Source organism: Nannospalax galili, unplaced genomic scaffold (assembly GCF_000622305.1).
Source record: "Nannospalax galili isolate Female #2095 unplaced genomic scaffold, S.galili_v1.0 scaffold1299, whole genome shotgun sequence".
NCBI classification, from domain to species: domain Eukaryota; kingdom Metazoa; phylum Chordata; class Mammalia; order Rodentia; family Spalacidae; genus Nannospalax; species Nannospalax galili.
In genome coordinates this window covers 864,954-886,718 of record NW_008343660.1, presented here as the reverse complement: position 1 = coordinate 886,718, position 21,765 = coordinate 864,954, and the positions used below count along the sequence as shown (strand labels likewise).

General features: G+C 36.0%; 1 protein-coding gene across 2 annotated transcripts in view; it reads left to right on the top strand.

Moving 5' to 3' along the window:
- Positions 1–20,906, top strand: part of Map3k7 (mitogen-activated protein kinase kinase kinase 7) — a 62,424-nt gene extending 41,518 nt beyond the window's left edge. For both annotated transcript variants that reach the window (XM_008839957.3, XM_008839958.3), the window contains 5 exons: positions 6,952–7,016; positions 9,426–9,531; positions 13,980–14,041; positions 15,483–15,598; positions 17,931–20,906. In XM_008839957.3, coding sequence (XP_008838179.1) covers positions 6,952–7,016; positions 9,426–9,531; positions 13,980–14,041; positions 15,483–15,598; positions 17,931–18,111 — 530 coding nt within the window. In that variant the 3' untranslated portion in view covers positions 18,112–20,906. The remainder of the gene's footprint in view (positions 1–6,951; positions 7,017–9,425; positions 9,532–13,979; positions 14,042–15,482; positions 15,599–17,930) is intronic.
- Positions 20,907–21,765: the final 859 nt, after the last annotated feature.

The following is a 21,765-nucleotide window of genomic DNA, read 5'->3' as shown; positions in this document are numbered from 1 at the left end:
ACCTTAAGTTTCCTCTTGATGTTTCAATTAAGAGAGAAGATGGCATTTATTTTCTCAGATTTCTTAGTACTTACAGAACTTGTTCCTTTAAGTAGATTTCTCATAAGTTCTTTGCTATAGATCTTTATTGGCTCCTATTAACTGGCACTGGAACCCAATTATAAGTATTTTTTAATAATTTTTAATCTGCTAATAAATACTTGCCATAATACTTCCATTTGGCTACGTGCGGTCTACTGAGTTCGGTGTAGTTGAAATGAACTCCTCCTAATGGCAGCGTTCCTTCAAGCTTCAGGTAGACTTGACATGTACACCTCTTTTCTCATCTTTGATTCTTTGACAGTTTCATACATGTATGTTATACATTTTAGCCATTTTCACTCCCCATCCCCTCTGTCATCCTCTTTCCTCTCCTGCTGAAGCCGTTCTTCCAAATAAGCCCCTTCCTGTTTTCATTCGACATGTACATCGTTGTAATGACTATAACCAGGTAAAATGTCTAACGCAGGCACACAGAGACCCTAATTTTCTAATAGTATTCTTTACTTGCTGTTCAAAAGTATTAAATATTAGTACCACCATTCATATAAGAAAGATAAAGCTACTTCGGCTACCATCACTTTAATACTCTTAGATCGTGTAGGACCCCTGTTGGTAAGACTTCAGATTTCATACCTCTTCACCATTATTCCTGGTGCTCATGTATTGACAAACTTTGGTATAGGAACCCTCCCTTGTATTTTCTACTGTCCATCTGCTCTTGGACAGTTGTCCTCATCACCAAGCAGGACATCTACTTAGGAATAGAGTGTATATGACACCTTGCTGATTCGGCTGTTGTGGAGAAGGTACTGTACGCCAAGTGTTAGCAGTAGCAGTACTGTCTAAGCGAAGTCAATGCAAATATTCTGGCCCAAGATTTAGGGCACTTATCCTATAATTTCTGATACATTTGCTTATTAAATTATAAATTGATAAAGTGGGCTTTGAGCAAAGAAAATCGACTTTTAATTGCCTTCCCTTAAAACTTCTTGAGTTTTAAAAGCATAATCCTTTTTTCCTTTTCAACCAGTAAATTGTAATATATTATTCTTTTGTTTGAAGAAACAGAAATGCGTAAGAGGTTATTTGATTGTTTCAATTTTTTCTGTTTTTCTTCCAGAACTTGCGTAAGGACATTAAAATACAAATCTTTTCTTGAGTTTTCTTATGTCACCCACATTTTGATTGTTACTGCCCAAGCTTCCAACTCTTTTTTACTCTTCATTTCAAATATTCATCTCAAATATGGGATTATGACAGCAGGACTATTCTGGAAGTGGCAGTTCATCTATTTTATCTGGTGCTAAAATATCTAAGTTTTACATTTATTTTAAAATTTCTGTTGTCAAAGATGAGCACTAAATGTTATACAAAAGGAACAACCTTTTTTCAGTTTAAAACAGTAAGAGACTGAGAAAGCAAATGCTTAAAAAAAAAAAAAAAGCAAATGCTGTTCCTAATTCTAAAATCAGTGATCAAGAAGATCATTTGTGCCCTGCACTTTCTCCCACACTAGTATAAAATTGGTTGTATGTAGCTGGTACCAGCATGGTGGCTATTATAAAATTAAATGAATACTCAGAATGTGACTTACAAGGTCACTTTGCAAATACTCATACTGCAATTATAAATATATCTTAAGGGAACTAGTTAAACTGGAAATCAGCATAGTATATTTGTATTTAAAGTTTTTATTATCAAGCCATTACTAATTCTGTATTCCTTAGCTCTGACCAAATTACAGTGCTTGATTGCATTTTTTTTAGGGTTTCTGATAATGCTGCATTCTAAACATATAAAGGGTACAAAAATGAAATTTTTCCAGAATATTTCAAGGCACTTGAAGAACCTCTGATCCATTATGATATATATTCCCATAAAGTGCTACAATTTGAGGACAGTGAACAGTAGCTATACCTTTGTGATTTTTAGGTCTATAATAATGTACATAATGCAGACGTGTTAACATGCCTTGATCAAAGATGATATTCTGCTTTAAGTACTTTCTTTAAGGATATAATAAAGGAAATTGGATAGTAAAATTTGGATAGTAAGCCTTACTGATACATATAAATTTTTGTTTTGTTTGTTTTGATTGAAACAGTCTTTCTGTAGCCCTGGCTGGCCTTGAACTCAGAGAGATCCACGTGCCTTTACATCCTGCATGCTGGGATTATAGTATCATTCTTAAAATTCAAAGGAAACCTAACATGTCCCTTTGTTTTTAGCACCATTTAGGTCTATTGACAGTCAAAATATTAATGAGTATTCATTTTTAGTTTTAGAAAGGACGTTGGCTGTGTTGTATATTGACTTTTTTATCAGGAGTATGATAAAATCGGGCTGTGAGGTAGCTCAGTGGGTAGGGGCACTTGCTTGATTGACAAACTTCTTGACAGAGTTCAGTCTCTAGAACCCATATGATGGAAGGAGAGAATTGGTTGCCTTCTAACCTCCACACACCACTGTGGTACATACACCACCCCCTACAAATGTGAATAAAAATAAGTGTAAAATGTGAAAAAATATAAAAATAAATGTGAAAAAAAAATTTAAGGAGTATGATAAAGTGGAAAGGTGGAAAAAGTAGGCCATGGAGAGAGCCACATATTAAACAGAAAAATAGATGGATTGTTAGGTCTTCTTGCTCTCCTTTGAGAATTTCAGGTGTTGGCAAACATATTAACCATATTACCAGGTAGAGACAGAGATAGCTTTCAGAGACACCAGGATGTTTCTTTGCTTTGTTTACCAGTATGGTAATAAATTTTTTTGATGCTGTTTTTTGTTCAAGAACTAGTAGATGCAGATGTTTGTAAATATTTATTTAGCCAGAATTGTGTAAATTATTAAATATTTACTTTTAAATAGTTCGGCCCCAATTTGAAATGACAATGAAATAGGAATATTTGAGGTTTTTTATTTTATTTATTTTTATTTTGTATTTATGAGTGTTTTGCCTGCATGTGTGTAAATGTATCTGTGTTGTACAATACACACAGAGGATCCCCTGAAACTGGAGTTACAGACAGTTGTTAAACACTATGAACCCCAGTCTTCTGCAAGGGTAGCCAGTGCTCTTAATCTCTGAGCCATCTCCAACCCATTTTATTTATTAAATTTTATTTTATGTGTATGAGTGTATTTCCTACTTGTGTGTAAGTGCCTCTGTGTTCTGCAGTGCCCACGGAGGTCAGAAGAGAGGGCTCGTTTCCCGTGGAACTGGAGTTATTGGGCAGTTGTTAGCCATCATGTGGGTGCTGGGAATCGAACCCCAGTCCTCTGCAAGAGCAGCCAGTGCTTATAACCGCTGAGCCATCTCTCCAGCCCCAGATTTGAGTTTTTCTGCTGATGAAAAGTTCATGCCTTACAAACAGCATCATTAACAACTACAAATCTTTGGGGATTCTGGTTCCCACAAGGAATTACAGGAAGGTAGATCTGTTTTGTTTCTAGTAAAATTTTGTATTGGTGACAAATAGAGTAGTTAACTTAATTTTACATATTACCAAGGTCACATTTTATAATCCAAAAAGTAAACCCTAACAGCCAGGAGTAGTGGTGATACATACCTTTAACCCTAGCCGTTAGTCACACGAATCTTTGTGAGTTTGAGGCCAGGCTGGTCTGCATGGGGAGTTCCAGGCCAGCCAAGGCTACATAGACCTTGTTTCAGAAAGAGAAAAGTAAAAAACCAAACTCCAAGCATTTGGCACACATCTTTAGTCCCAGCACTGGGAAGCAGAGGCAGGTAGATCTCTGTGAGATCGAGGCCAGCCTAGTCTACATAGTGACTTCCAGGCCAACTGGGCCTGCAGGGAGACCCTGTCTCAAAAAGATCAAAAAAAAAAAACTCCAACCTAATAAAGCTAGTCTATTACAAGGCAAAAATCATCAGTAATCAACCATTGCTTTTCTTTGATAGGACTTTGAAAAACCTATCTGAAGGGACTTTCTAAGGGAAAAGTCAGAATTTGTTGAAATTAATAAGAAATTGTGATAAACTAACTAAACATATTTTTAAATTACTTCAGTTTATCATTAAGCAATAATTTAATACTGCAGTATATATAGTGTACAAAGTTTTCAGTCATTTTATACATAGGAACAATACCCCACAATTTTTATTATTATTCAGAACTTATAAATCTCAGATCTTCCAACAATTTGTGTAAGAGAAGTCTCTAGGATACATAGTATTTTTTAAGTGAAGGGAGTCAGGAACTTTGAAAACAGGTAACGGCAATAAAAACTGGATTTACTTTAACCAGTAGAAAGCCTGGTTGAGGCCTAAGCCAGTAATCTCTGGAAATAATTGTAATGACTTTTGAAATGCTTGCTTAGGAAATCAGTTGTACTTTAAAGAGCAGCTTCTTTAAAGAGTAGATTCAGTCTTTCTGACATACTTCAAAGAGAACTGAACCAACAGCAGTTTTTTTTGCTTCCCTTTCTCCTTTGGAGGCTGGAGGCAGGTATGCAACATGGGCTGGGAGTATGAAATATTCTTTCTGTTGCTCTTAGAAAAAGACAGTCTTTAAAAATTGATTTTTCTCTATTGTAAAGTCATGAAAGTATCAGAATTATTACAGAATGAAACACTCAGGATATCATTTGCAGGCGTGTGGGTACATTATGTTGCCCTAGATTCTTCTACTTTTACTGTTGGCTAGAACATGTGTAATATAGGTGTGTCTATATCAAATAACTTTAAAAAGTATAAAATAAGGGCCAGTGGGATGGTAGTCAGTAAGGACACTTGCTCCCTAACCTGATAATGGAAGTTCAGCCCCCAAAACTCATGGTGGAAGGAGAAAACTGACTCAGACAAATTGTCCTCAGACCTCCACACCCATTGCCATAGCACACACAGTAAGTAAATAAATGAATAAATGTAAAGAAATGTGTAAAATGAGTACATTTCTACATTGGTTTTCAGTGCAAAAAATTGAGAATCGAAATTTTCTAGGAACACACCCAGTGATTTCCATTTGCAATAAGAGATTGATTTATTTTACATCCATGTTTCTAAATTACGAGTTTTGGACTTAATATTGGAGCAACGAGCATTTGTTGATTGCAGCCCTGCTTTGCTTTGAGCTGTTTGCAGATGGTTTCTGCCGGGTTCTGCTCGGTGGAAGGCACTTGCCTAATACTGCTTGGAGTAGCATGATGGTTTCTCATTTTGTGGCCTTTATTAACTGTCAGCTCTTATTTACCCTACTTCCTTACAAATTTTTACTCCCCTCTTCTCTGTTCCCCAACTAGACTTGAACTCAACTCTGGTGTTATTGTATGGTGATGCCATGGTTTATAGACAAATGTGCTGGGTTGTTCCTCAGATTCACAAATGTTGCCGAATTTGTTGCTGACTTGAAAAGAGAATTCCAGACACTTTTATAGCCTGTCTCATCTGTGCTAATTTTAGAATGAGTGTGTTGAATGAAATGTGCCTAAAATTGCTTATTAGTCATAGAAGGGAAAATCCTTTTTGTTTGGGGGAAACAGAAATGGTTAAAAGTATTCATAAAAGTGTCTGGTTCAATAAATAAAAGTTTGTTCTTTTGCTTTGTAATAGAAAGTTGGGACATTTTAAAGTTGAAATTTGAAATAAAAGTAAATTGAATTCTGAATATATAAAGAATTTTAAAACAATCTAAAATGGGAAAAGTCACTTTCAAGAGTGATTATAAATTTGAGTTTTGTATTCACTGTTTAATAAACATTTTTAACTGTTTAATAAACATTTTTAATAAACATAATTTTTAAATTTTTTAAAAACATAAAAATGTTTAATAAACATTGCATGTTTATTTCATTAAACATTCTTAATTCTGTTTAAAGTCATTTCGTTTTTGTGTAAAACAATGAGGTCACGTGGAGTAAGATGGGAAATGGTACTGGCTCATTTAAGATAACTCTTTGTAGAACCAGGATCATGGAAATATATAAAAGTTTTTTAAGTGGTTTATCTGCTCATCAGAACACGTTAGGGCACATGTTCCAAGTACTGCCCACTGGTTGCAGAGTTACATAATAAGCTTTCAAAGAATGTTGAGTATTGTGTCAGCTGTTTTTCATAGTATTTTGGTGTTTCCTTTTAGACAGCTGACCCCTCATGTTAAAAGATACTTTGCAAACAACCCTATTACCAAGTAAAGGTGCTAAGTGAAGCTGTTGCTTCATTCATCTGTTCTGCTCAAGACTTGTTCATAGAATCCTTTTTTTTAAAGTTAAAGACTTACTAACATAGAAGCAGGGTATACATATTAGTCTATTTCAACAAGCTGTTTATTTGAGAATGGAATCAAAGTCATTCAGCTACAAGAGGAGATTGAGCTGTTACTACTGATGAATTACTGTATTCTGACAAAGACTAATAGGATTAAATGTGACTTGGTACTATAAATTTAAGCATCCTCTTGGGCCCTGAAAGGAGATGCTGCTGCCAGTTAAAGTCAGACGTGTCTTATAACCTGGTAGCTGTCTTGCTGTGAAAACTGTAACGTAAGGCCCTTGAAATAGATGCCGTCATCAGCCACAGCCCCCACCCCCAGGCATTCCTCTGTTTAAAACACATGACAGAAGATGGTGGAAGACAGTTCAGCTGCTGTTCATGTGGTAGGAGTGTCATTGTGTAGGACATGCTCTGTTGTAGGCCAGCAATTTGGGAGTTAAAGCACTGCAACCTTTTTCAGTAGTTTGTTTGCCTCTCTCTCTCTCTCTCTCTCTCTCTCTCTCTCTCTCTCTCTCGTCAGTTTTTGGAGTTTTTGTATAATAAACTTAATCTTTTTCCCACAATTTATATAGATCCAAGGAACAACAAATTACCACTTCCTCTGCAACAGTTACACTCTTAACTACCTCTTTGAATAGAGTTCAGTTTTAGTTTTTTTTGTTTTTTGTTTTAAGGCAACGGGCAACCAAGGCGTAGATCCATCCAAGACTTAACTGTTACTGGGACAGAACCTGGTCAGGTAAGACTTAACATTCGGATTGTCTGTCTTTGAAAACTAATGATAGGCAGAAATTAAGAATTAACCAGATGTACTCTGCAAAATTTATTACTTGACCTGAAAATATGGTAAAGAAATTTCTCGCTACTGAATTTAAGTACTTAAGGAAAAAGGAAAAGCATTGATGTTATTATTCATTTAGTTTGAACTGTGTGGGAAAGTAAGTTATTCAGAAGTGCTCTATGTATATTTGTCATATGTTTCGTGTATTTTAAGAAAAGTATTTGATTTTGTAACTTAATAATCTCTCTTTACCTTTTGTACCCAAAGAAATAATTACCTCCCCACTAAGCTACACCTCTGGGGTCACAGGGCATTGGCGCACCCAGAGAACGCTAATATCTTTTAGTTTGATGTACCCACTGGATTTATATTTTTCTTAAATATCCTTAAGAAAATATATACTAAGCAGATGGGTAAACTCAAGAAAGGCATCTCTCCTGGCTGTTAAGAGTTTTTATTGTTTATACTTCTGAATCCTCTTCAAAATTCCCACTGTCTAAATCCTAGCCTTTTTCTAAACGGTCCAGAAAGTGCTGTAACCCAAGCCATTCCTGACTCTACTACAGAGTTCTAATCTAATAGGTGTATAAAAGTAGCTCAGTCATTGTTTTTTGTTTTGTTTTGTTTTTCTTCTGTTTTTTGAGGTAAAATTTTTGTCATATTTTCTAAAATGATTGAGGACTAATTATGAGATGTTTTGTTTTCATGTGAGTACAGCATTCATACAAATAATAAAATTATTGTATAATTGTCCATATACATGTAAAATGCTAATATCATATACTATTAACAGTGGGTTTAATTAGTACATTGGTACTTTTCATCTTAGAGAATTATTTTATTTCATTTTTGCAAAATGTTTGCAAATCTTTGTAGTTAATGATAAAAGTTAGAATGCTTGAGCCCGTTTAACTTATCAAAAAATTCTTAATATTTAAGTGATAGATGTCTTTCATTCTTTTAAAATATGGTAATATTTTATAACAGCATATAATGCTTACACATATGTGTACACAAATAATCTTAAAATACAGAATTATAGATACATAATATAGAGCCACAATAGTGAATCTAAACCTTTTTTTCTCACTTCTTCAAGAGCAGTTTTTTCAGTATAATGTTTTTTAGGAAACCCCAAAACTTTTCACTTTTGACTGATATTTACCCTTTTTTCTCTCAGTATTAAAGGCTTTAGTCAGTCAGTCAGTCAGCCCACAGTCTGACATCTGGTGTTTGCTTTGGTTTCATAGAGACTTGGTGAGCACAGGCTTTTGAGCTGTGTTTACTTTTGCCATTGATACTGATACTCCAATTAGAACTTGCTCTGAACCATCAGTAGTAGGTGCCAGCGTGAGTGCAGCTCTGAACTCTAAAGTAAAGTTCAGGATTGATCGTCTGGTACTGAACCTTGCTTATTTCCTCCCTGGTCGTATGCAACTTAGATCTGTGATTATTGAACCTTAAGTGTAGTAAGGTCCAAGTCTGACATGAACTTCATTTGATTTTCCTGTATACGTCATAATACATAACTAACAGGTAATTTTATGTAATATTTCAGTGTACTTGTATTTTGACCATGACCTGTTGCAGGAGGTCAAGTATAGAATTTTCTACTTGTGGCATCTTGTGAGCACTCAATGTTTCAGGTCTAGAAGAATTTCTCATTTCACATTTGTTGGAATGGCTTAACCTATAATCTGTCAGGTCTCTCACATCATTTCTATCTTCAATTTGTCTGTTTTCTGGAATTTGACTATAAGATCTTATTTTTTACACTTTTCATTTAGTTATGCTTTATTCTGTCTTCTGTTGAGTCTGAAAATGTTTTTGGAGTACAGTGAATAGTTTTTTCCCCCTTCATTTAGAGCCTCTGCAGAACCAGATTTACTTTTGATCCTCCTGCCTCAGCCTCCAAATGCTGATTACAGGGGTGTGCCACTATGCTGGGCTTGTTACCTGCCTTTGTTGGTAGATTTTTCTTGTCCTGATTCTCTAGCCAGAGAACAAAGCCTTCCCTGAGTCTTAGCTTTAAGCAGAGTTTTGTCCAGTCTCTTTCATCCTGCAAAAACCCATGACTTTGTTGTGAGTTCCTCTCCATATAGCAGACAATCAAACAAAAACTCTAGGCCCCTGGTGCTGGGTTGGAATCCCTAGGACTAGCAGCTTAAGCCCTTCTTGGCCCCCTCTGGCTTCATTGACATTTATATTTATAGGTAATATACTTAGAGAACTGATTTTTTTTCAAGAGTGTTTCATTTTCTACTAGGAAAAATAAGTCTTTCATTTTTTTAATGGAAATGAAAATGTGTCTCGTCATTCTGTTTAAATTTTTTAAATCCCATCTTTTCCTCCTGCTGTTCCTTATAGGTAAGCAGCAGGTCATCCAGTCCCAGTATCAGAATGATCACTACCTCAGGACCAACCTCAGAGAAGCCAGCTCGTAGTCATCCATGGACCCCTGATGATTCCACAGGTGACCCCTCTAGTTCTTCATTGAAATACAAAATTGAATGTATTTAGCCCTGCCATGACTTTTATCTTTGCAAAGACAAGCATTGTATGGTAATTTAGCTTTTCATGTTTATAAAATCAACTAGCATTATATTTTTTAAATGTCCTTTTGAGCATTGTGGCCGAGACTGCCTTAACTGCTGTTTATTTTTTTCTTCCAAATACTAAACATATATTTTGAAGATAGTTTAGGATTTTTTTATCCAAGAAACACTGTATTCTTAGTGCTTCAGTCTAAGATTTTCATATATTGGTCCTTCATATCAGGTGAGAGTTGTAGAGTCATCTTTTCAGTAATTAAGATCAGCAAAATGGCAAAAATAACCATCCTCATCTTCATTGCAGTTTGTCTTTTTTTAATTATATATTATTTGGTAATTTCACACATGAATACAGTGCATTTAGATCATTTCCACCCTCTGACCCCACCTAAACTCCTCGAACCCCCTCCATCTCAGTTTTTGTTTCTCAATTTCCACTGTGTCGTTGTGCGTGATGCTGTGTTGCATAAGGATGTTTCACACAGATACAGGGTGCACATTAGCATGCCCCCCCCCCCGCATTTCCGTTAGTCCCTTTGTTCCCCTGCCCTGAGTTCATGAGTACAATGGCCATGACCATGTCATGTCTAGAGATGGCATTTCATAGCACTCCTCCACATCTGGGCCCCTACATTCTTCTCTACCCTCTTCTATGATGTTTGTTCCTTAAGCCTTGAGGGAGTTTGATAAAGATGTCCCGTTTAGGGCTGAGCACTCAGCAGTCACTTATTCACAATGCTTTTCAGCCAGTTCTGAGTCTCTGTTAACCACTGCCCACTGCAGAAAAAAAATTCTCTGACCACGGCTGAGAACAGCACTAATCTATGGATATAAGCATAAATATTTAAAAGGCGGGTTGACAGCCTGTCCCTTTAGCAAAACAACATTCCCCCTCCTGAGTCCTGTGGTCTAACCAGTCATAGGTTCTGACCAGGTCATTTTTTTCACATGTGTATTGGTCATTTTGTTTCACTTTTTGAGAAATGACTGTTCATTAGCCTATTTATTATTGGCTGTTTGATTTCTTACTTGTTTTTTTTTTTTTTTTTGCATTGTTTTGTATATTCTCTTCCATTCTGTAGGCTCTGTTCACTTAACTGTTTCTTTTGCTATGAAGACGCTTTTTAATTTTGTGAGGTCCCATTTCTCAATTGTTGGCATTATTTCCAGTTTATCAACCTTCAGTGTTTAAGGAAACAAGAGAGGAGAAAAGACACTGGTGTTTGGCAACGTTTTGAATCATTCTTAACACATGTTGAGACTTCATTTTGGTTACATAGACTTTTGAAAGCCTTTAAAACTCCCCAGCAGGATGCCCATGCCTTTAAAGTCCCAGCACGCAGGAGGCCAGCCTGATGTATATATAGCAAGTTCCAGGCCAGCTGGGGCTATAGGGAGACCCTGCCTCAAGAAAACAAAACAGCAACAACAATAAAAACTCCCCAGCATGTTCCAATGATAGTATTAAAAAATCTGCCTCTCTAACACTAGGCGTGGTAGTACATGCCTTTAATCCCAACACTCAGGAGGCAGAGGCAGGTGGATCTCTGAGATGAAGGCCAACCTGGTCTACATAGTGAGTTCCAAGTGGTAGGGAGACCCTGTCAACCCCCCCCCAAAAAAAAACCCTCTGCCTGTCTGAAGGTAATGAAGAAATAGTCTTTTCTTTATGAGCAAGCAGGAAATGGTATGAATGCCTTAATAAATATTTAGGGAATATTTTTATTTATATTTTTAAGTCTGAAAGGGAAAGATGATCTCTTAAGCCTTGGAAAATTAAACTATTTGAAAACTGTATATAGTATCAACTGTTATTAATAGTAGCAGTTAGGCTGAATTAAGCTGAAGTTCTGTCTTCACAAACTGAAATGATTGAAGTATTTGTAGATACTTGGCATGGTTAAGTTTATAATTCAATTTAAAAAATTAAATGGGTGACTTTTCTCTGTCATGTAATTTAGAACTATGTTTCATGAGACCTGTACTCCCTAGTTTTAGTAAGCTTAAATTTAGTAATGGGAAAAACTCCTAAGTTTTCTCCCCAGCACACTCAGCACTGCTCAGCACATGTGTGGAAATGGCCAGAGACCAGCCCCTCATCCAAGTAGACAGGGAACTGGTCTGACCATTCCAGTGATGTTCTTTTGGTTCCCAATCTAAGGAGGCATTCTCCCTGACATGATAGCACTTACCAAGGTCTGGGACTCAGTATGGCAGTTTCCCGTCTTTTGTTTTTTTACTTCATGTATGCTCCTACTCCTCAACCCCTGTCTCATTTCTTTTTGGAAACCTAATACTGGAAGTACCTAAAAATACTATAACATATCAGTAGCACAAAGACTTTACCTGGGCCCAGGTTACCAGATTAGCTGAACTTTGTCTTTCCTTTGAAATGTATTGCAGTGATGCCTCACTACGTTGAATAAATTATAAGAAAAGATAAGTCTTCCTTTTCCGTGATTCAGGAAATAATTATGAATATAAATTAAGGTAAAATAGCATAATTATTAAGATTTTTTATTTACATTTTTCCTGTATCCTTTCAGAAAAAACTAAAGAACTTAACAATTTAATAATTTTCCCAGAGTGCTCTTTCTGTTTATGATATAAATATAATGAGTGTGAAGATAGACATACATTGCCTAAGGACCTAGTTGAGAGCTATACCTAGACACAGTGGAGGAGATGTTGCTGGGAGACTCATTAATAGTTTTTTCTGTGCCTTGAACCTTGCAAAGACAGACATAAGACATGGACCACATTCATTACATTAACAGTGAACTCACTGCGTGGTATGATACGCTGCTGACTTTATAGTATAAGCTGACTGTCTCAGTGGTTAAGACACAAGTCAGGTAACTAAGAAAGCATCCACATCAAAGAAATGCATCCTTAAAATATGTAAGGTACTAGAAAGTATTCTGTTGGAGGAACAGAAAAAAAATTTTCCCCCACTGGACTTAATATTTTGTGAGAAGAGGTTATATTTGATTATAAGTGAAACATTATAAAAATAATCTTTCAGGGAGTAACTATGCTATCTTGTGACCAGTTATTAATATTAGAAACTAGAAGCTCTATTTCAGTTTGGGTACAAATGGAAAAAGTGGAATGCTACTTTTCCCTTCATGGAAAGACTTTATTTAATTGAATCGACACAGTGAAACCCAGTGCTTGTGAAATCAATGAATTATACTTAATTCTAGATAAGATATCAGAAGCAAAATGCTGATAGAGTAAAACATAGAGGTATCAGTGATTTAGGTTAAAAAAAAAATAAGGAAGAAATGTTTGGAGCTGAAGAGATGGCTCCATATTTAAAAGCACTAGCTGCTATTGAAGAAGACCCAGGCTTGGTTCCCAGCACTCACATAGCAACTAGCAGGCATTTGCATGCATGGGTGCACTTATATACATGCAGGCAAAACACTCAAGAAAATAAATCAAGAGGGGTGGGGGGCAGAGAAGAAAGGAAGACCTAAAAGCTGGGGAAGTGATAGGAGGCTCTAGGTTCAATCCCCAACATTACAAAAGTTTTATGGAGAATACCAGTCATCAGGAAATCAGGTTACTGAGCCACCAGCCCTCCTCCTCAGCTTTCCCTTGGATTCTCTGCAGACCCTCATCATGGTCTTCATGGTCTTGCCTTAATCCTTACCAGTCTTTCCAGTGACAGGGTAATTCTACCTCTTTTGAAAAAAGCCTGCACATTCACACACTCTGATAAGATTGGCTGGTAGTTTGAATTAACCAGTATAACCATTTAAAGCATCATGGCATTTTTGAGCCATGGTCTTAAATACCTTTTATTTTTATTGTTTTGAGATTTTGTTTGTTTTTGTTGGGGCAGTATATGTGTTAATATTTTCTCACCAGTAGGGTCTCATTAGGGGTAGACCGAGGAGCTCATATTAGCATCTGTATAAGCTGCAGATGAACCTCTGGAGATGTGAAAGTGCTGGTTTTCCCTTTCCTTCTCCTGTGTACTGACGCTAACAGAGCTGATCCAGCCTCTTGGTCAACTCAGCATAAGAAAGAGATGTGGGCTTGGATTGCATAGGATCAGTTAGGACTGAATTTAAAATATACAGGCTATATTTTTGTGTTTTTAATTAAACAAGGGCCTATAATCATTAATACACAGCGTTCTCTTCAGTTTATAATCAACTTAAATTGTAGAATAGGATTGCTTTTTAATATCTGTGATCAGATGTCCACCTTTTTTACTTTAGAATTCAGAAATAGAACCTTTAATTACCAATACAAGCAATTTATCTAGGGGAAAAACAATATCTCACGTTTTCTTATTTATCATTATGACAAATAAGTGCATATTCAAATTTTAAAAAAGTACATGCTTGAATTCCAGATACAAATGGATCTGATAACTCCATCCCCATGGCATATCTTACACTGGATCACCAGCTGCAGGTAAAGGAACTCTTTCTGAGTGGCTTACTTTTTCCTCCTTACGGACTCTATGAAATTCACAGTTGTATTCCTATTCATCATGGTATAGTCATTATTTATGCTTTGAGTTGGCCACCTTAAACTTTAAAATAAATGGCTTTGTCAGGATGTCAGCATGTGCCTAAAATCTCAGCACTTTGGAAGTGGAAACAAGGTGATCATGAGTTCAAGGTCAGCTTAGCTCAATGAGTTTGAAACCAGCATGAACTACATGAGAGCCTGTCTCAAAAAACAAAAAAAAAAGATTATGTTTTTTAGTTAATTTGACTTAAGTTTGACAGAATTGTATGTTCTTATTATCCTAACAGTCAACTTAAAGTAGCTCCATGTCTTTGACTAAGACTGCCAAGTGTAGCATTTTTGCTCCTTAATTTTAGTGATAATTATCTTTTTTATTTTTTTTTTAATTTTATGTGTAGCATGTATTGCCTGTGTGTAGGTAAGTGCACCCGTGCATGCGGTGCAATGCCCACAGAGGACAGAAGAGGCTGTCGGATCCCCTGGAACTGGAATTAGGGACAGTTGTTAGCTGCCATGTGGATGCTGAGATTTGAACCCCCCGGGTCTTCTGGAAACAACCAGTGTTCTTAACAGCAGAGCCATCTCTCCAGCCCTGATAAAAATTATCTTAATTTTAAAATAAAACTCATATGAGCTTATTTCTATTTAAGACATTTTGTGATGCATTCTTAGGTTCATAATGACTGAAAGTGTAATACACTTGGGTTTCATCATAAGTATAGGAACTATAAATCTTGGCAGTCTGGCATGGTGGCATATACCCTTAATCCTGACTATTTCAGAACACTGAAGTAGGACTGAAAGTTCGAGATCAACCTGAGCAACACAGCCCTGTCTTTTAAAAAAGAAAAAAGAAAACACCTCAGTCCACTACAGTTTTGTCACATGAAGTGCCACCTCAGAGCCCTACACTTTCTGTCAGGAGCTCTGAGTTGACAGGAGGAAAGCACTGAGCTCTCCGGAGCGTGGCACAACACTGTTTAAATATATAGCTTGTGATGAGTTTGTTCTTTGACAGTTTAGATGTGTGTAAAGTACATTCTGATTGTTGTAACTTGCCCCTCTTTAGTCACTCTCTAACCCCTCCACCTCTAATACTTCCTCCCTTCAAGTTCTGTCCCACATTCATGTGTTTTGTTTTGTTTCATTGTGTTTCATTTCTGTCTGATTTGGTTTGAGACCCACTGAATTTAACCAGCATCACTTTTGTGACCATGGGGTTGGAATTATCCACTGGAGCCTGGTGGGCCCCGCAACATAACACTTCTTTTTTAGGATGCCATTGCTTTAGTGCCATAAAAATATATCAGTCACAGTCTCATCTTAGATAGGTACTGAGATTTCATTTAGTTATGGCTTAACATTCCTGATTTGTTTCCAGCCTCTAGCACCGTGCCCAAACTCCAAAGAATCCATGGCAGTGTTTGAACAACATTGTAAAATGGCACAAGAATATATGAAAGTCCAAACTGAAATTGCATTGTTACTACAGAGAAAGTAAGTCTTTTTTACAAATAAAAGCAAAAAATTAGTAGTATTTGGTTTTAAAATACAGAGGTAGCAACATTATTCTTAAAGAGTAAGAAATACTTACTTTTTAAGAAAATATTTTATCTATTTTTATTTTTTGTGTAATAATGTATTCCCTGCATGCATATAAGTACACCTGTATCATACAGTGCTGGCAGAGGTCAGAAGAGGGTATCAGATCCCCCTGGAACAGTACTGTTGTTAGCTGCCATGTGGGTTCTGGGAATCGAGCCTGGGTCCTCTGTAAGATCAGCTGAGCTGTTTCTCCAGCCTCAGAAATTTTCACTTTTAAATTAGTTACTAAGCATATTTCCTTGTACTAGAGAGATGACTCCGGTGGATAAGAGCATAAACTGCTCTTGGAGAGGACCTGAGTTCAATTCTCACCACCCTCATCTGGCCTCTGTGGGCATTGCACATATGTGCACACACACACACACCCACAAATACACCTATAATAAAATAAAAGTAAATCTTTTTTAAAAACATAAGTTCCAGGTAGATTTATGTTGTTATAAGCACCTTTTTACTATTTTTCATGCAAAATTCAAATTAACCCTTTTGATGATACTGTATTAGTACTAAAGAAAATAAACTGGTATTATAAATTACAGAGTTTTTAATGTTCTCGGAATTTTAGAATTAAAAGCTTTTTAGATTTATTATTCTAAAATTTGTTTCTTAGACAAAAGTAAAATTTTTTTACTAACATTCATTTGAGCTGTGTCTTTGAGACATTTTCATGGCTTTGATTGTGTTTAGGAGAATAGGAGTATCTGTCACAGGGCTTTATTTCATGTGTGTGTTTTCTGGGGAATTTTAGGCTCATGTGTTTTTCTGAGAGTTGTAGAAACTGTCTTGCTTCTGTTTTTAAAAAACTCTCGTCTATTTCTATGCAGGTTTCAGTTTTCTTAAGCATGACTCTTGTGAAATCATAGACTTATAAAGGGTAGTAACTGAATCTTGTAAAAAAAAAAAATGAACTATGTAAATAAAACTGTAGGTTTCCAAAGTAATTTTTGAGAAGTAATTTGCGTTTGTGCTTCAAGAAGAGGAAAATAGGGCCAGCAAGGTTGCTCAGGAGGTAGATGAACTTGCCACCAAGCCTGAGGTCCTCAATTTGGTCCCCTGGACCCACATGGTGGAATGATAGAACCAGTCCTCTCAAGGTGTCCTATGAGCTTCGCACACACACAGAGTGAATAGATAAATATAATAATAAAATGACCTTTAAAAGATAGAAAAGTACTATGATAATTTAAATGAAACTTAAGTTGATATCGTGAAGATAAGCATAAGGAGGAAATTGAATATGATGGTCTGAAATTTGTAGAAGTAATTGTGGAATTGCTGGCATTTGGTTTTGAGGGGATGGAGATTCCTGCATTTATTTCTGTATTTAACCGATGTTTTTGTTATACTTAAATCATTTGAAAGAGTTCTGTGGTAGAAAAAAACAAATGTTCAATGTAAGGGAATGTAAGAACTCTGACAGTTTTAATCAATTTTAAGTACTTTAAATTTTTTAATTACGTTTATTTAGTGTTGTTGGTGGGGGGAATGTTCACATAGCAGAGGATGCCTTAAAGGAGTCCGTTTTCTTCTTTCTACCATGTGGGTCCCAGGGATTGGACTCAGTTCATCAGACTTGGCGGCAAGTGCCTCCTACCTGCTGAGCCATCTCATCAACCCAAGTATGTTTTTTAGTGAGAAAGATTAGGAAATTATTTTGCTTGAAGAATTTATTACTCATTTATACCCACTAACCTCATTTTGAAAGCTAGTACTTAATATCTTCAAAATAAAAGATACTTGGAGAGTTACCTGACCAAAAAAGACTCTGAGAATCTTTCCTGGTAATGTTTGCAAATACCAGTCTTGCTGTTTTAAAATAGAAAAGGACTGTAAGTAGTTAGCATCTCTTTATTAGCTCACAAATGTTTTGTTAGCTACCACTTAGTGCTGTAGTGACATAGGATTGTGATTTCAGCATATGAATGTAAAAGCAGAATGTGAATTACAAGACTTCGAATGTTAATTCCTGTATCCAGATAGTCTTTTCTCTTCCTTTCTACCACAAAGAGAGACTATCAGATGAAATTCTTTGAAACATTAATTTTGTATACTTACAGTAGAAGGGTGAGCCTTGTCTCCATTCTGCCCTCTATATGTTTGAATAGTGTACTTGCAATGCAGAACGACAGGGTGAAAGCTCTCATTAACTGAGTTTCTAGCATCGGCTAGCTAAATGTATCTTTTTCTGTCATGTATACTATTTCTCATGTAATACTTGTTTTAGGCAAGAACTAGTTGCAGAATTGGACCAGGATGAAAAGGACCAGCAAAATACATCTCGTCTGGTACAGGAACATAAAAAGCTTTTAGATGAAAACAAAAGCCTTTCTACTTATTACCAGCAATGCAAAAAACAGCTAGAGGTCATCAGAAGTCAACAGCAGAAGAGACAAGGCACTTCATGATTCTGTGGGACCGTTAGATTTTAAAATATGCAAAGAAAAGACTTTTTTTTAAGAAAAGAAAAACCCTTATGATAATTCATGAGTGTTAGCTTTTTGGCGTGTTCTGAATGCCAAATGCCTATATTTGCTGCGTTTGTTAATGTCGTTTATTTTCTTCTTGTGGTGGACATAAAATCCACTGCCTTGATGCATAAGATGATGGATGGCATCGATGGCTTGGAAAAGCACCAGTTCTCCACTTCAGAACACAAGGTGAACTCTGGCTGTACATGCATGCTCATGGTGTGAGACTAGCCTGATAGAACGTGGGATCATACTAGCTGCTGTGTACACGCATCGTCCTTCTCTAGTAAAGGTGGAACCTCCAGAATGATTTTTTTCTTAGATCTCGTCTCAAAAATCTAGTATTTTTTTTCCCAAAAGATGGTATACACCAAGTTAAAGACAGGGTATTATAAATCTACAATAATTGGTGGTACAGTTCAGTGATAGAGAGTTTTGGGTGTGAGTTCAAAGAGAGGGCTATGGTGCCAGCACTTCCTGGATCAGCACTGAGCATAGTTCCACCTGTTGCATACTTGCAGGTAAGTGGTGGCTGCTGTCCTCAGTGAAAGCAATTTTAGCAGTTTTCAGTAGTCTAAAAACTGTTTATGACATATTGAATAAAATGGAACTCTTTTTTAAGCTGTAAGGATTTGTAATTGTGTGTGTGTTGAAACTATAGTTTTTATGATTCAAATATTAGTATCAAATTAATTAAAAGATAAAAATGATTTCGCTTAAATGATCCTTTGGGCAATGATTATTGGATTATTTTGTGATATATTTGAAAAAACTGAAGAGAAATAATGGAAAACAGAAAGAATTGCTCCAGCTTAGATGCTCTGGCTTAGATGTCTGTTCATGATGCCAAATAAGGAGTAAAGCAGACGGAGCAAAGTTAGTAAGGAAGACAAGAGGTAAAGAGAAATTCAAGCTTCCTGCTTCTCCAAGATACTTGGATAATTGATTTTTTTCATCAAAGTCGATTCTGGAATGCCTCCTGCTTTCCATGCTTTTAAGAAAATTTCAACACATATAAAGAGAATATTTATATTGTTAACAATAATTTTGCTACCAGCCTTCAAGAAAATTTAAAAATAAGAAATTGTAGTTGAAAAAATAAATTACATAAGCTCTATTTTTCAGTCAATATTAAGTCATGTTTTGATACCAGTACAAGACTGTCTTTTAAATAAGGATGCCGTTAGCCTCACTTCTACAGCATTCATGTTTAAAGAGAAAATATTAAAAATGAAAGCATGATTGCTGCAATCCGTAGATTCTGTCATGGTTCTATTGTAGTTTCTCCTGTTTCAGATAAGCAACTTGATCTAAGAAGTTATCAGAACTATTCTTAAAAATGCTAAAGCAGGTAACTTTTCTTCTATTATTTTTTCTTCTCCTTGAGTTTATAATAGATTCGGTCTATATTCAAGCAATAAAGGTAAAGAACACTTTATACTAAACTGTGTCATTTTTAGCATATTCAAAATCTGATAGTAGCTTCTAGGAATTAGGATCTTTTTTCATTGAAATAAAGAAAAAGTTATCATTCCCAAGTTCTATTACCTAGGTGAAATTAGTATTGGGCTCAGCGTTAGTAACAAAATAAAATTGGCACAGAAGATAGCTGTAGACTCAGACAGAGCTAAACTCCCGCCTGACATAGTTGTCTGTACACCTGCACTCCACCAGAGAGACCTCATGTCTGTTACACAGCACTTCGAATGGTCTCAGACTTGAATGCCAAGTTTGACTTCCCATTAAGATTCAGAATCAGAGGATTCTGACATCATGTCTAGTCATCACCATACAGCTAAGAGGAAATTTTATCATCATTTGTAGTCACTTGATAAGGATATCCTGACAGGTTAATGGAAGAAAATACTAGATTCAGTCATGGTACCAACTTGAGTTGTTTGTTTACAGTCAGTTCTTTGGCATTTTCAGTACTGTCGTGGTCTGGACATTAAATGCAGTTCAGCCTTACTCCATTTTTAAGTAGTAGCATTGCCAAGCTCATACTTCCTTCCACCTCTCCCTAAAGGTGAGGAGGCGATCATGCACACTTAAGGTCTCAGCCACTTTATCATTGCCTCTGCCCATCAGACCTTCAAAAAATATGTGGTGGCGGAGCCAGACACTATTAGCTTTGGTTCTACAGTTTATTCTGAACCTCAGTGTGAGGTGGAAATAGCAAACAGCAAGTTGTTAAAATCATGTCCAAGAAATTCAAACAGTCCCTGAACAAACACTAATTGCGTTTTGTTCTTACCTTCAGGGAAAGAAAGCAAAGTTTGTCTAATCTAGAGCGAATACTCCTCCACAGCAAAAATTATTTATTGAATTGGAAAAAAAGTCAGTTAAGAATGTTTACCCTATAGCAACACAACATACTGAAAAGATTTAAAGTTATTTACAAATGTTTGACTTCTTTTTGCTGAAGTAGTTTTAAAAATTATTGAATATCTTTGTTTCCTTCAAATTTCTGTTGTGTTCCTAATCTCACTTCTTGCCTTTAGCCAGGGATTACAGGTTTTCCCTATGAAACTTTTGTTTCTTTGTATAAATGTGTGATTTCTAGCACCTAGCTCCTCTTCAAATGGTAGTAAATTCTACTTTTACTAATGTCATTCAGACATTTCATGTAAAATGATGTAATGCAGAAACGCTTGTGCATATGATGTAACTGAAAGAAGCTTTTTAGATTTATTTTTGTTTTTAATAAAATTCAGATTGTTGTTCTAAACTGATATCTAAAATGGTGAATGACGTCTGTGGGCACCCGAGCTGTGAGATATGCTCTAGTGGTGTTTACCTAATGCAAACTAATAAAACCGAAACTCCAGTATTCTCAGCCAACACTCTTGTACCATAATCATGACACTTTGAGAGGTCAGTTAACATATCTTCCAATTCAAAATGGAAAATTAAATTACTCTCATTGTTTCATGAATATTCATTTGTATGATGCACAGCGTAATGTTTCTTTTCATTGGAAGTCTTAATTCTTAGTTTTTCTAAATTACATTAAGTATTTCATTTCTTTATCAACTCACCCTCCATCTTTCAGATATGTACACATAAACCCTACCTTCATCTTTAAAAATCCATTCATTATTTTGCTTGTTTCTTCAGAATTTATTGATAAGTTGAACTGTTGCACTAAATCAAGTACTGTGTTCAGTTCATTTATTCCTTGTGCCTCTTGGGTGTGTTAATCCTCTTCAGACCACAGTGTTCCTTCTAGTATTCTCTGTAGAGCCACCTTAGTGCACATAAAGTCTTGAAGTTTGTTTTTATTATAGAAAACTTTTCGTTCTCCTTCAATCACAGCTGATAATTCTGCTGGATACCATAGTCTGGCTGGCATCTGTGTTCTTTCATGGTTTGTAGGACATGGGTTCAGGTCCTATCTTTTCTTGGTTCTATACATTTAGCGTTTTGAAGGTTATGCGACATGGGGAGTTTCTTTTTCTAGTGCTATTTGGTGTTCTTTATGCCTCTTGAACCTTCATAGGTGGCATCTTTTTACTTAGATTTGGGGAGCTTTTTTCTATCTTTTTGTTGAAAATATTTTCTTTACCTTTGGCCTGGGTTTCTTCTCCTATA